Source organism: Pan paniscus, chromosome X (assembly GCF_029289425.2).
Source record: "Pan paniscus chromosome X, NHGRI_mPanPan1-v2.0_pri, whole genome shotgun sequence".
Taxonomy (NCBI): Eukaryota; Metazoa; Chordata; class Mammalia; order Primates; family Hominidae; genus Pan; species Pan paniscus.
This window is the reverse complement of record NC_073272.2, coordinates 153727733-153740467: the sequence shown is the minus strand read 5'-3', so window position 1 is coordinate 153740467 and position 12735 is coordinate 153727733. Positions and strand designations below refer to the sequence as shown.

General features: G+C 63.2%; 1 protein-coding gene across 3 annotated transcripts; it reads right to left on the bottom strand.

The window, feature by feature from the left end:
- Nucleotides 1–3464: 3464 nt before the first annotated feature.
- Nucleotides 3465–12136, bottom strand: SLC6A8 (solute carrier family 6 member 8). Of its 3 annotated transcripts, XM_055106837.3 has the most exons (13): nucleotides 11234–12136; nucleotides 9576–9707; nucleotides 8532–8781; nucleotides 7955–8087; nucleotides 6886–7020; nucleotides 6695–6798; nucleotides 6475–6599; nucleotides 6044–6156; nucleotides 5794–5931; nucleotides 5615–5717; nucleotides 5428–5528; nucleotides 5172–5342; nucleotides 3465–4987 (listed from the first exon to the last, which is right to left on the bottom strand). In XM_055106837.3, the coding sequence occupies exons 1-13, from the start codon at nucleotides 11493–11495 to the stop codon at nucleotides 4847–4849; spliced, it is 1908 nt and encodes a 635-aa protein (XP_054962812.1). In that variant the 5' UTR covers nucleotides 11496–12136; the 3' UTR covers nucleotides 3465–4846. The 3 variants fall into 3 exon arrangements, with proteins under 3 accessions (XP_054962812.1, XP_054962813.1, XP_063457596.1); XM_055106838.3 differs by lacking the exon at nucleotides 5794–5931 and having other exon boundaries at nucleotides 11234–11568; XM_063601526.1 differs by lacking the exon at nucleotides 6886–7020 and having other exon boundaries at nucleotides 11234–11568.
- Nucleotides 12137–12735: the final 599 nt, after the last annotated feature.

Genomic DNA, 12735 nt, shown 5'->3' with positions numbered 1-12735 from the left:
GAAAGGGGCTGGGAATGGGCTGGGGCCCTTGGCCCTGAGAACGTGCTGGGTGTGTGCCTGCCACCAGAGCGCTGTGCTGGCTCCAGGGTGTCCCTCCCGTGGCTCCCTCAGAGCTGTGTCTTCCAGGCCCACAGCAAGCCAGGCCAGAACCGGGGCTTCCTGCCTGGCGCCAGTGCCCAGGCCCCTGCACTGTGCTACTCTCCAGTAGCACATGAGGAAGGCAGCCCCCGCCCGCAGCACAGTGCTCCCACCCTGCAGGGCCTCTGCCATGCCTGGTGTCTGCATGAGGACTGGGCGGAAGGGTCAGGGGAGCAGGTTAGAGGTGTGTCTCCTGGAACTGGGGGGACCCCTGAAGGATGTTGATGCTGGCAGGGTAGCTGACGGCCTGCTGTGCATGCTCGCTTCTGCCTGCCCTGTCCGGGCCCAGGCCAGTGGTTCCCTTCTCTAGCATCCTGTCGCCCTTCCCTTGTGCTCAGAGCACAGCCGCCTCATGACGAGTTCTGTCCCTTTCCAGGCGGTCTGAGAGGTGGTGTCTGAGGGAGTAGGGCACACGTGGGCGATACCCTCTGGTTGCTGTGCCAAGGCCGAAGGCTGATCCCACTTTTCCAGGAAGTGCTCTCACCTACCTTGGACCTCCCTGAGCTCACCCTTCTCTGAGCTTTGAAAGGCTAAAGTCCAAACGGGTGCTTCCCTCACCAGCCCTGATGGCTTCTTCTGCTGTTCTGCCTAGGCCAGCAGCAGACAGAAAGCTGCACGAGGCCAGCTTCTGGAGTGCCCTTTCTAGTGGAGTGATGGAACAACAACGGGGCAGGGGGTGTGGGCACAGGCTCTTAGAGATGAAAATTGAGGTGCTTGCCCAGCCTAGACTGGAGGGCGGCCTGCAGGCTTGCGCCTTCCTGGATCAGCTTCTGTTCCAGGTCATCTGCACCCGTGGGCGTCCTGATCTGTTTTCTCACCCATCTTCCACTAGACTGCGAGCTGCTTGAGGGCAAAGCCTGCTGCTTGTTGATCTCTGTGTCCTAACCCCTGATGCAGGAGCTAAGTCCTGAGGAAATGGTGTCTCTATTTCAGGACCCTCTTTAAGTGACAGGCCTCTGTGAAGTTGCCTTTTTTCAATGTCTTTTTTCTGTGTGTTTAGTGTCATTGTGGTGCATGAGGTGGCTTGGAGGGCATTTGGCCTGGAGGTGCGGAGAACAATTAGCAGAGGGTGATTGTCATCCAGGCAGAGACCTGGCTGACAGTGTATAAAGCAGTTGGCCTGAGCTCAGGGGTCCTGAGGGTGACTGTGCGCTGCAGGACAGTTGGAGTCGGTTGGGGACAGGGGCTGTGTGAGGGCCTGGGGCACCCTGGGGAGAGGTCTTGCTGATGTTGGGAAGCACCTTTGCAGCTAAGGAGGGCCAGGCCGGAGATCTGGGAGCTGCCAGCAGGCGGGGTTCTTGAAGGCGCAGGCATGGTGAGAGGACAGGCTTCTCAGGGAGAAAAAGAAAACTGGAAACAGCGGTTGCTGAAGAGATGGGGGCCAGGGACTGCAGGACAGGCTCCAGAGCCCCTGGCTGAGCTAGGGTGGGACTGCACTGCCACTCCTTTCTCTGCTCCCTGTCTGGTCCGTGTATTTCTCACCCAGGCTCTTGGTTGGCCGTATTCCAAGCCAGGTCCCTCCCCTGGCTCCAGAAGTTTAGGGGTAAAGCCCCTCCATAGGGGGTGCTGCCTGCTGAGGAGCAGGGCCTCTGGGGGTTCTCCCATAGCACGATAGCAGTCCTGGGCAGGACGCAAAGGGAGCAGCCCAAGCTGTCACTTTGCTCTGAGGGGTCACCTGCTCCCCCTTCACAGGCTCCAATCCCTGATGCTCTCTGTGCTTGCCTGAGCCGCCCACTGCATTGCCTGCTGTGCCCTGCCATGGTGCCCAGCCCTTTCAGGGTGGGGTGCCACATGCTCATCTTGTGCACGGGGTCCCGCCCGTTGAAGGACCTGTCTGTACTCAGTGTCTCCAATTCCTCTCCACCTCTTCTCATGGTAAAACACATATATATCATACATATATATAGTGTCATCAATGTATATGTAATAAGCCATTTTCACCATCGTTAAATGTGCAATTCAGTGGCATTAAGTGCAGTCACAGTGTTGCGCAGCCACCACTTCCATCCACCTCTAGAATTTATTTTCTCAAACTGACACTCTGTTCCCACTCAACACTCCCCACCCTGTCCCCAGCCCCTGGCACCCACCCTTGCCCTCTGTCTCTGTGGATCTCCCTCCTCTCATGTAAGGCCCTGTCTCTCTCACAGGAGCAGAACCCTATAGCAAGTGTCCCTTTATGATGGCTCATTTCACAGAAATGCCCTCCAGGGTCAGCCATGTTGTGTCGTGTGTTGGAATGCCTTCCCTTTCCAGGCCGGCTCATATTTCCTTGTCTGGGTGAACTACGTTGTTGACTCTCCCTTCGTCTGCAGATGACACTGCGCTGCCGCCACTCCTTTTCTCAATTGCACACCACCCAGCCTTTCACACGCACCCGCTCATGCAAGCCACCCTCGCCAGGCCCCCGTGACCCTTGCCAGACTCAGTGAGCATTTGCAGGTCACTGTCCTTCACCAGCAGCAGCAGCAACAGCAGCAGCACTGGACACATGGAGCCAGCCACTGCTCCTCCCTGACCTGTGAGGGGTCCTCACTGGCTCAGGTTGCAGGACCCCACCAGGAACTCTCAGGCGTCCTCCCCCATCACTGCCACGTCTTCCCTCTGCCCCTCTCATTGTGTTCCGGGGCTTGCGGCGTCCCTGTGAGCTCACTCAGGCTCAGGGCTTTCAGTGTCATCTCTATGTGGTAAGAACTTGCAAAGTTCCATCTCCAGTACTTTCTGGAACTCCTGTGTCCACCTGCCAACTAGACATCTCCACTTGGATGACACTTCCTGCATGACACACCCAAGGCTGACTCCGGACCATTCTCTCCTTGCCTCCCCGTTGCAGGACCTGGCAGCTCCATCTTTCCTCTTGCTCAGGCCAAATCTGTTGTCCTTAACTCCTCTTTGAGCCCTGCATCCTGGTCATGCACAACCCCTATTGGCTCCACCTTCAAAATTGATCCCTGATGCAGAGTTATCCCCTCTGCTGCTACCAGCCTGGCCCAAGTGACACAAGGCACCTGTTCAGTGACAAATTCTTGGGGTAACATTTTGAAAATTTCAGCACCCATGGCTTTACACCCACCCTTCCCCGCGGGTGTGGCTGCTCTCCAGCTCACTCTCGTCCTGCTCTCCCCAACTGCCTCGGCTCCAGGGGGACAAGGCCTTCCCTGGGCTGCTGCCTTCCCTGCCCCCTTCCCAGTCCCCAGAAGGATGCCGGCCGCAGAGGCCTCCAGAGCAGAGCCTTGCTCACCGCAGCAGCTCCAGCTGGAGGAGGTTCCCCCTGCCTCCTGTACCCCGACCCCTTCCTTAGAGCAGCAGAGGCGGAAGCAGGAGCCTGCTTTGGAAAATGGCATGTTTTTATTGCTATGTCTGCAGTGGCTTTTTAGCACAGTAGAATGTCCCCACAGGCCCGCCACCCTCACCCAGCCCCAGCCCTGCAGCCTCTGTCTGGGTGTCGGGGAAGCCTTTCTTGGGGTCACTCAGCCGTCTCGGGACTGGACGTGACAGACAAACGTGGGTTAAAGCTGCTACACAGAAGACTGGAGGTGCGGGAAGTGCATCCACCTTAAGCCTGGACGTGGGAACCGTGTCCGGGGTCCCTTCCCGGGGGTGTGCCCAGCCCAGGGCACAGGGTGGGAAGCCTGAGCAGGCCAGGTTAGCAGCCCAGACACCCAGGACAGAGTATTGCAGCCTCTTGCCCCACAGACTTGTGGCAAAGGGACAGCGTGGGGACAGCCCCGAGGCCCCCACCATGCACTTTTCCAATCCAGTCTGGGGCTGGGGACCACACACGCACATCCACACAACAGACTCACACACGCAACAGCTCGAAGCTTTTGTTTTGCCTATGAAAGTTAGATCTATAAATTCACACTCCTTGGCTAGGGGCAGAGGGGTAAGGTAGGGCTCACAGGGATGGGAGTGGTAAGGAGAGGATGGTTTGGGCTCCTTCCTCTTTTTAGAAATATACAAGCAGAAATCTCATTCTCTCAAGTTTTTATAAAATGTGCAAAATACAAGCCTCCTTTGCCCAGAGGCGCCATTTACATCTGGTATTCACCTTTGCTAAGAGATAGAGATCTATATATACTCTACGTACTCACGCACGCGTGCACTCGCACCCAAGCTCACACAATTGATATTGGTGGCGATTGGCGCAGGAACCAGAAGGTTCCATTGCTGGCTGGCTCTCTAAGCTTCTATAACAGGGATGGGGAGGGGTATAGCCCAGCTGAAATATTTGCCTTGGTTCTGCTGCCCCTCCCTTGCCTCCCTTCTCCTCTCTCTCCTCCCTCCCGTCTCTCCCTCCTTCCCTTCCTCACATTTCCCAAGCTGCCACTGCTGCTTCTGGGGTGAGGGGTCACCCAAGGGTGTGCTGCAGAGCAGAGCCTGGAGAGGTGGGCAGGGGGTGGGCGTGGCAGGGGCAGGAGGAGTGCAGCACTGCGGGTGGGGGTGGGGCACTAGGCAGGGCCTAGGACCAGCTCGGCTAGGGCTGGAGGGGGAGAGGCATCTATTTTTGGTGGGTTGTGATATTTTTGGCGTTTTATTAAAAATGGAAAAAGTTGTTTTAGTGAGCACTCATGGTGCTTTCTCCCCTCCTCCCCCAGGCAGACCCCAAAAGTGTCAGGGAAAGGCAGGCCCCCTGGAGGGGTGGGGTGGGGCTGAAGCAGGGGCTGCTATGGCTACCAGAGGTGAGCTGGTGATGTGAGCTGAGTTGTCACATGACACTCTCCACCACGACGACCTTGCTGCTCTCGGACACTGGGGTCAGGGTGGTCAGGCCCCTGACATCTGCGTCCTGAGCTCGGTACTCCAAGTGGTGGAGGCCCCAGATGGGCTGGGTCAGGTGCTGCCAGCGCTGCAGGAGAGGAGGACATGCTGAAGCCCCCAGGGTCACCTGCTCGTCCCCACGGTGACTTCCTCTGCCTCTCTCCAGTTCCCACTGCCTGCCACCCTAGTCGGGGCCACTCCCTGGCTAGGAAGCAGGCTGGGTTGAATGTTCACAGCAGGGGAGGGGAGGGCGGGCCGGGCGGGAGCCTTACCTCAGCCATGGTGCCCTTGGCCCTGAGGAGGCAGCCCAGGAGGTGCAGCGGCACGCACAGCATGGAGGACAGCGCGAAGGCCCAGCCCATGGCCTCACCCCACCACGGGTACACGTAGGTGTTATTGTAGACCAGCGGCTCGTAGTACACAACGTTGAAGATGAAGATGCCCTACTGACCAGAATGCTGCGGTTAATGGGGCCCCTACCCTGCCCTGCCTCGCCCCCCGCCCTGCCCCACCTCCCCCAGCCCTTACCATGCAGACCAGCGGGGTGAAGAAGGACCAGCACCATTTCATCCAGGGGCAAGGTCGGTACCCGATCATACAGGCAATGTCGTCCATGAAGCGGTCAGCTCCTGCGGCGAGGTGAGGCGGGAGGGCCAAGCTGGAGACCTGCCTTCCCCGCCACCATCCCCCAGCCCAGCCCTCAGCCATGACCTACCGTACACCCAGGCCACCACCACGCACTCCCAAAAGGCCTGCCAGAGCAGGGTGGTGCCGCTGGCCGAGTAGTAATCAAACAGCTGGAAGACGTACATCCCGCCCTGGGGGACAGAGCCCAGTCAGGGAGGATGGCAGACGGCCACCAGAGGTCACAGGCAGACCCCCCACCCCACTCACATCAGTCACCATGGAGAGATCGATGACAAAGCAGAGGGCACAACAGAGGGCCACAGAGATCTCCCTTTGGAAACGGAAGTAGTAGGAGGCCGGGAGGAGGTCGAGGAGGCCGGTGATGAAGCCCTCCACACCTACAAACTGTGGCCAGGGCAGCTCAGGCCGAGCCCCGCACCGCCCTCCACCCCTTTCCTTGCCTGCAGCCCTCACTCCGCCCCCCTCCTGGCTCCCTGTCCCAGAGCCCCATGCAAACCTGGCTGTCGAGACCAAGCAGCAACAGCATGAAGAAGAACAGGGCAGCCCAGAGTGGGGCCACTGGCATCAGTGTGACAGCCCGCGGGTAGGCGATGAAGGCCAGGCCCGGCCCTGTGGGAAAGGTGCAGGCTCTAGACCTTGTAGCCGATGTCCTGCCCTGTGTGCACCCTGAGCCCTGCCTGCAACACTCGCGCCCATGCCCACGCCTGCCTCAGAGGCGCTGTCAACCCTGGGTCGTGCAGCAGGGGCTGGGAGGTCCTTTCTCTGTCAACATTGACAAATCCCAGGACCTGCCCCCACAGGGCCACAGTCTGACAAGTTCCGTTTGAATCCTCGTCACTTTTCAGCATTTCTATTGCATGTTCCTGTACATCATGCATCTGGGTGGCAGTTGCTGCTCTGGAGGCGGGGCTGGGGGTAGGGCCCTACCTGACTCTGCCACCTTGGAGATGTGCACGCCCTGCTCTGCAGCCATGAAGCCCAGGATGGAGAAGACCACGAAGCCAGCAAAGAAGCTGGTCCCGCTGTTGATGAGAGCCAGGATGATGGCGTCCCTGAGGGGTGGAGGGGCCAGAGTGGATGGGTTAGGCTGCTGGGCAGGGCGGGGCAGGGCAGGACAGGGCATGGGTGGCAGGGCGGCGGTGCTTACTTGTAGCAGTTGTTGTTGAAGCGGTTGTAGCTGCCCAGGGCTGTGAGGGCCCCCAGGCCAATGGCGTAAGAAAAGAAAATCTGGGTCCCCGCATCTATCCACACCTAGAGAAGGGCCGGAGAGCGCAGGCATGAGGGGCCTGCAGGGCTCCCCCCCAGTGCCCTGCTGCAGCCTCTCCACCTCCACCTCACCTGAGGGGACCCTAGCTTTGACCAGTCAGGCTTGAGATAGTAAATGATGCCATCCAGGGCGCCAGGCAGCAGCACTCCACGCACCAGCAGCACGACCAGGACCACGTAGGGGAATGTAGCAGTGAAGTACACGATCTGGGGGACCAGGCTGCTCAGCAGAGGCTGTGGCACCACCTCCCTCACACCCCCACTCCCAGCGCCTCCGGTCCCCCTTGCGGGCAGGTATGTTCAGAGGTCCCCATTGTCCTCCGAGCCATGGCTCCCGCCAGAGGAAGCTAGGGGCAAGGCTGGGCCCCGGCAGCCCTGGCAAGTGCAGTGGGGAAGCTCTCTGGGCGCCTCGTTTGTCTGGGCGCCACGCGTGTCGGTGGGGAGCGGGCGAGCCTCTGGGAGCTCTCCTCAGTGGGGACAGGAGGCGTGGAGCACGTGGGGAGTGAGAGCTGTATGAGTGTGTGGGCAGTGCAGGTGTGGGAGGCCCAGGCAGGGAGCGGGATATTGGATCGGGGCCGGGTCCCCCTCCTCTTCTGGAGAGAGGTGGGGGTTTGAGCAGGTGGAGAGTGGAACTGGGCCAGGCAGAGGCAGGCGAGATGCAGCTGCCACACTCTCTGCCCCCTCTTCCCACATGCTGCTCTGGGGACCTTGTCCCCCAGGGAGCTGGCCATGTCCCACAGCTCTAGACACTGTCTTCTTTGTTCAGGTGACTCCCCAGCCTGACCAGGAGCCCCCAAGGGATGTGGCCAGACTCTGCTCTGGGTCCCCAAGGCAAGATAGGTAACAGATGGCCAGACCAGGTCCACCAGACTGTCACAAGAGTCAGAGACTGGCAGGAGGGCACCAGTGGGGGTGATGGGCACAGGGAAGGGACAGTGCCTGCCAGGGCCTCTATCCCCAGGAGCAAAGGCTGCTGGGCCCTGGATTTGCAGGGTGGGGAGCATTGCTTGGCTTTCAGTACCTCCCCCTTCCTTAGGGCTAGACTCTGTCTGGTCACCTCCTGTTGCCACAGGTGTGCCTGGCACAGACATCCGGCTCCCAGGGCTGAGCCACCCTCCCCGCTGCATGCCTCTAGTGGTACCTTTCCCGTGGATTTGACCCCCTTCCAGACACAGAAGTAGACCAGCACCCAGCAGGCCAGCAGACAAAGGGTCACCTCCCAGTTGAGGGCCCCTGGCACCTCCAGTCCCCCAGACAGCCTCAACACTTTGTTCCTAGGGGAGGGAGGGAGGTCCCATGAGGCCTGTGCCAGCAGAGGATGGAGCCACAGGGTCCACCCCCAGAAGTCGTGGCTCCCTTCTCTCCCACAGCCCAGGGTTCAGCGGGTCCCTCTTGTCCAATTGGGCTGGGCCTGGAGCCCACGAGCCCCTGGCCATTGGGAGGCCACTCCCATCCCACCTCACATGCAGTCCCAGCTCCCCCATCAGTGGGGAGTGACCAGGACAGTGATCGGCTGCCGAACCCAGGAGCGAGGCTGACCTGGCCCAGCCCCTGGGGCTGGCCCCAGGACTCTCCGAGGACAGGCAAGGGCAGGCAGGGTCCAGGATGGACTGCCAGGCAACACCCTGGTGCCCCCTCAGGGCCATTCCCCTGGAGCCGGGCAACATGAGGGAGACCTGGGGGATGGGATGGGCTTGGCCCAGAGGCGCCGGACTCACTCCCAGAACTCGATGACAGGGGACCGGCGGTCAGCAAGCTGGTCACAGGTGAGGTTGGCCAGGCTGGCATTGGCACAGTCTTCATGGCGGAAGATCTCCACGCAGTCGGGAGTGTTCCAGGTGTGGCCACATGTGGCCCAGGGCAGCGTGGTGGTAAAGGACTTGACCAGGTAGTAGAAGCCCCAGGCCAGCACCATGATGTAGTAGGTGTTGCAGTAGAAGACGATCACCATGGAGGCGTAGCCCAGGCCTGGGGCCGGGAAGTCCTTGCCATGTAGATTCTTTCCTGGCCACCTCCCCCTGCCACCCCTTTATGTCCCCACCCAGGCTGGCTGTGCTCCCACCGTCTGTCCTCCTGGAGCCTTGTTTGTGGTGCTCCTGACTCCCCTGGACTCCCCCTTGTGTGAGCCCCAACACTGCGCTGACTCCCCAGCCTGTCTCCTCTCCTCCAGCCGCCCCCCTAGACCCAAGGCAGAGCGAGCCCCTCTCCTCCTGTCCCCATCTGACCAAGTGCTGTTGAGTCTCCAGCCTCATACACCTGGCCCCTTCTGTGGGTCCCACTGCCACCATGGCGGTTCCAGGAGGTCCAAGCCTCTGCCTGGCCACCCAGTAGCCTCTAGTCCTCAGCAGCTGGTGTTGATGGTGGTGGTGGGGGGGGTTTCTAGTCGCCTGAGGTAGTGTTGGAGACAGTCGCCCCTGCAGTGGGCAACCTCAGTACGTCGCTCCACCTGTCTGTGCCCCAGCGTCCTTGGGGATAGTAACAGTAGGACCTACCTAGAGAGCCAAGGGTGCTGCTGGGCAGGTCCCGTCCCCAGCCCGGCTATGCCTGGCCTGTCCTTGCCTTGTGGAGCTGCCTATGCCCCCTCTAGTCCCCGCTTCCCCAAGTTCGCTGTGAGGCCTGAACATCTCCTCCAGGCTCCCCCCTCGAGACTGGGACGCCATCACGTGGCCCCAGGCCTGGTGCTCACGACAGGAAAGGATTTCTCAAGTGGGAGCCAGCTGGGAAAAGGGGGCAGTCCCTGAGGCTGGCCAAGGGCTGCTCACCTTTGAACAGGGGACAGATGTTCCAGACATTGATGCTGCCGGCCTTCATGAACTGGCCCAGCGAGATCTCCAAGAAGAAAATGGGGATTCCTCCAACCAGGGCGATCAGGACGTAGGGAATAAGGAACACACCTGGGGGTGGAGGCACAGGGTAGACTCAGGGTGGCCCCCAGCCAGGCTGCCCAGGCCCAGCGGGCCAGCCCAGACTCCAAAGGCCCCATCACAACTTCCTACTGGGTGAGTCAGTGTAGGGGTGGCCACTGACTCAGGCCCCAGGTGGAGTCTTGAGGGGGTGGGTTGAGTGTGTTGAAGAGGGGCTACAGTAGCCCCTGAGCCATTGGAGCCCTATTCCCTGGGTGGCAGAGGGGCCCTAGGCCCACAGGGCTTCCACCCCCACGGTCACTTGGGGCGATGGCCATGGAGGACACACATGCTCAGACACGCGGGCTGTCCCTAGTGCTGCAATTCCCTGTTTCAGGCAGCACAGTGAGGTCACGTGCGTGTGTGCATGTGTGCCAAGGCTGGGTGATCAGGCCTGGGGGGCTCATCCAAAGGCAGGGAGCGCGACTGTCCTGCACTTGGACGCTTGCCTGCAAGTGTGAGGTCCAAGGCAGAGGGTGGGTGGGTCACAGTCCCCTGCTGGTGGGATGGCGATGTGCAAGGACAGAGGGATACAGGTGCGGAAGAGGGGCCAGGCCGGCCTTAGCAAGCCCAGGGAGTCAGGCTCTGCAGGAGATAGGCAGGGCGTGACACAGGCCTATCTCCTGAGGCCAGCAGGCTGGGGTGGGGGTGGCAGAAGGGCAGGGAGAGCTGGGTGCCACTACCCCCTTCTCCTCTCTGGGCCTCCTACCCTTGCCCTGGCTGGGCTCGCTCCACTACTCAGAGGCTGAGCTTGGCTGCAACTTGCCTGACTCCAGGTCCCAGCATCCTTCTCCTGACCTTGGGCAAAGGCCTTTGCTCTGGACCTCTGTTTCCCACCCATCACCGGGTCACTTCGGCTTCCAGCAACCCCAGTGCTGTTTTGTAGTCACAGGACACACGCGTGCCCATCGCTGTTGCTAAGCTGGGCCCGGGCGGGCGGGCGGGCATGGGACGTGCATGCAGTGTGTCCAGTGGCGGCGCCAGGCGGGCCAGGCCGCAGGCTTCCCAAGCCTGGCTCGGGCACCCAGTGTTCCAGGCCCGGGCCAGAGGGGAGGGGCGGGAGGGCCGCGAGGGGAGGGGAGGGCAGGGGGAGGGACAGAGTGGCCCATTGTGTGTGTGTTCGTGTGTGTGCACACGTGGGGGGCCCACACAATGTGCCGCTTGTGTGCCCGACCCGTGGGGGCAGCCAGGGCTCCTTACCTCGCGGAGACCCCAAGGCGCAGGCCTGCTTTCCCACCTCGGCGGCCAATCGCTCCTCCCAACCCGGGAGTCTGGGGGGCAGCCTCGCGGGCATCGCCGGCCCCCTCCCCCCACCATGCCAGGCACATGACTGCGAGGGGGGTGGAGGCGCCCGGCCCGGCCACCGAGCGGCAGCGGCGGACGAGGGGCGGCCCCGACCCCCGCGTGCCCGGGGGCCACCCGTTGCCCGGACTTCACCCCTCCGCGGCGGCTCCGGGGGTCGGGCGGGGGCCGGCGGCCTGCTGGGGGAGGGGGCCGCGGCGGGCGGGGGAACTCACCTCCGCCGTTCTTGTAGCACAGGTAGGGAAAGCGCCACACGTTGCCCAAGCCCACGGCGAAGCCCACGCACGACATGATGAAGTCCATCTGGCGCGTCCAGGTCTCGCGCGGCGGCACGGCCAGGCGGCCGCCGGGTGTCCCCAGGCCCACGGGGCCGTCGCCCTTGGCCGGGGCCCCGTCGGGCCCGGGCGCGATGAGGGGGCCCTTCTTCTCGTCGCCGGACACGCTATAGATGCCGTTCTCGGCGCTCTTCTTCGCCATGGCCCCGGCGGGCCGCACGGCCGGGCCGGGGTCGCGGCGCCTCGCGGGGGGCGGCGGTCAGGCGGGGGGCACCGGCGGCACCGGGGAGGGCCCCGAGGGCGCGGGCCGGCCGGGGGCCGGGGGGCGGCCGGGCCGGGGGACGGGGCGGCGGGCGGGCGGCGGGGTGCGGGGCGCGGGCGGCGCAGTCAGAAGCAGTCCACGAAGCACTTGAAAGTGAGCCTGAAGAATCTCATGTGTGTCGGGGGCCCGGGGGCGCGCGGGCGGCGGCGGGGCCCGGCCGGGCGGCGGCGGCGGCGGCTCCCGAGGCTCCTGCCCGCGGCTCGGGCGGCGGCGGCTGCGGCGGCTCCTCGCCCGACCCGAGGCTCAGCCTAGCGGGGCGCGGGCGACATCGGCGCCCGCGGTCTGCAAGCGGCGGCCGGAGCAGGGGCCTGTGGCCCGCGCCCCCCGCCCCGGCCGGGGCCCGCGGAGGCTGCCCGGCTCGCCCGCGACTCCGGTGGCGGTGGTGGCGGCGGCTGCGGCGGCGGCGACGGCGGCTCGGGCGCGCCTCGCCCTCTCCTTCCCGGCGGCGGCGGCTGCAGCCGCTCTCGGGGCCGCGGCGGGCTCAGCGACTCGCCACCTCGCTCCGACTATCCCTCTCTTCCCCGTCCCCGGCCGGCCGCCGCTTAAAAACCGACTCCGGGGTGATGTCACTATCGCCCCACCCCCACGGCAGGCCGGCCCCCCCTCCCCCTCCCCCTCCCGCATCCCTCCCTCCCGCCCTCCCCGTCACACTCCGCCCACCTCCTCCCTGCCCTCCTCCCGGGGAGGAGACGCCGCTCCAGCGGGAGGCAGGATGGTTGCTACCTGGGGCGGCCGCCAGCTCCTCCCGCAGGGCTCCGGGCCGCCCCTCGCCCCAGGGTCGCCGGCTCCTAGTGCAGCCCAGGCTTCCCGGCCGGCCCCTCCCAGCCCTGGGAAGACGTCCCCCGGGCCCCCTCAGCCCTCCGCCTGCCTCCCCTTCTCTCCCTTTCTCCCCGCTCCTGGCAGGCTGCAGCCGTCTCCTCCCGGTGCTCCCTCCATCCTTCCTTGAGCTCTGTCCACCGCTGCCCACTGGGGGCTACAGCTTCCCGGCTACCCTGGAAGCTGGAGGCCGGGACCAGCTCTTCAGGTGACAGGCCTCTGTGTCTCCACAGTGGGCAGAGGGGAGCCTGCCTGGCTGATGAGCAAGGCTCGACTTTGTCATCAAGGCAGAGAAGGGGCCCGG

What these genes read in the sequence shown, in the direction of transcription:
- SLC6A8 (XM_055106837.3), bottom strand. Translation starts at nt 11,495, where the DNA reads ATGGCGAAGAAGAGCGCCGAGAACGGCATCTATAGCGTGTCCGGCGAC. An exon ending in CAAAGCTAGGGTCCCCTCAG is followed by an intron (nt 6,799 to 6,885) that starts GTGAGGTGGAGG and finishes GCCCTTCTCTAG; the next exon opens with GTGTGGATAGATGCGGGGAC. An exon ending in ATCTCTCCATGGTGACTGAT is followed by an intron (nt 5,718 to 5,793) that starts GTGAGTGGGGTG and finishes TCTGTCCCCCAG; the next exon opens with GGCGGGATGTACGTCTTCCA.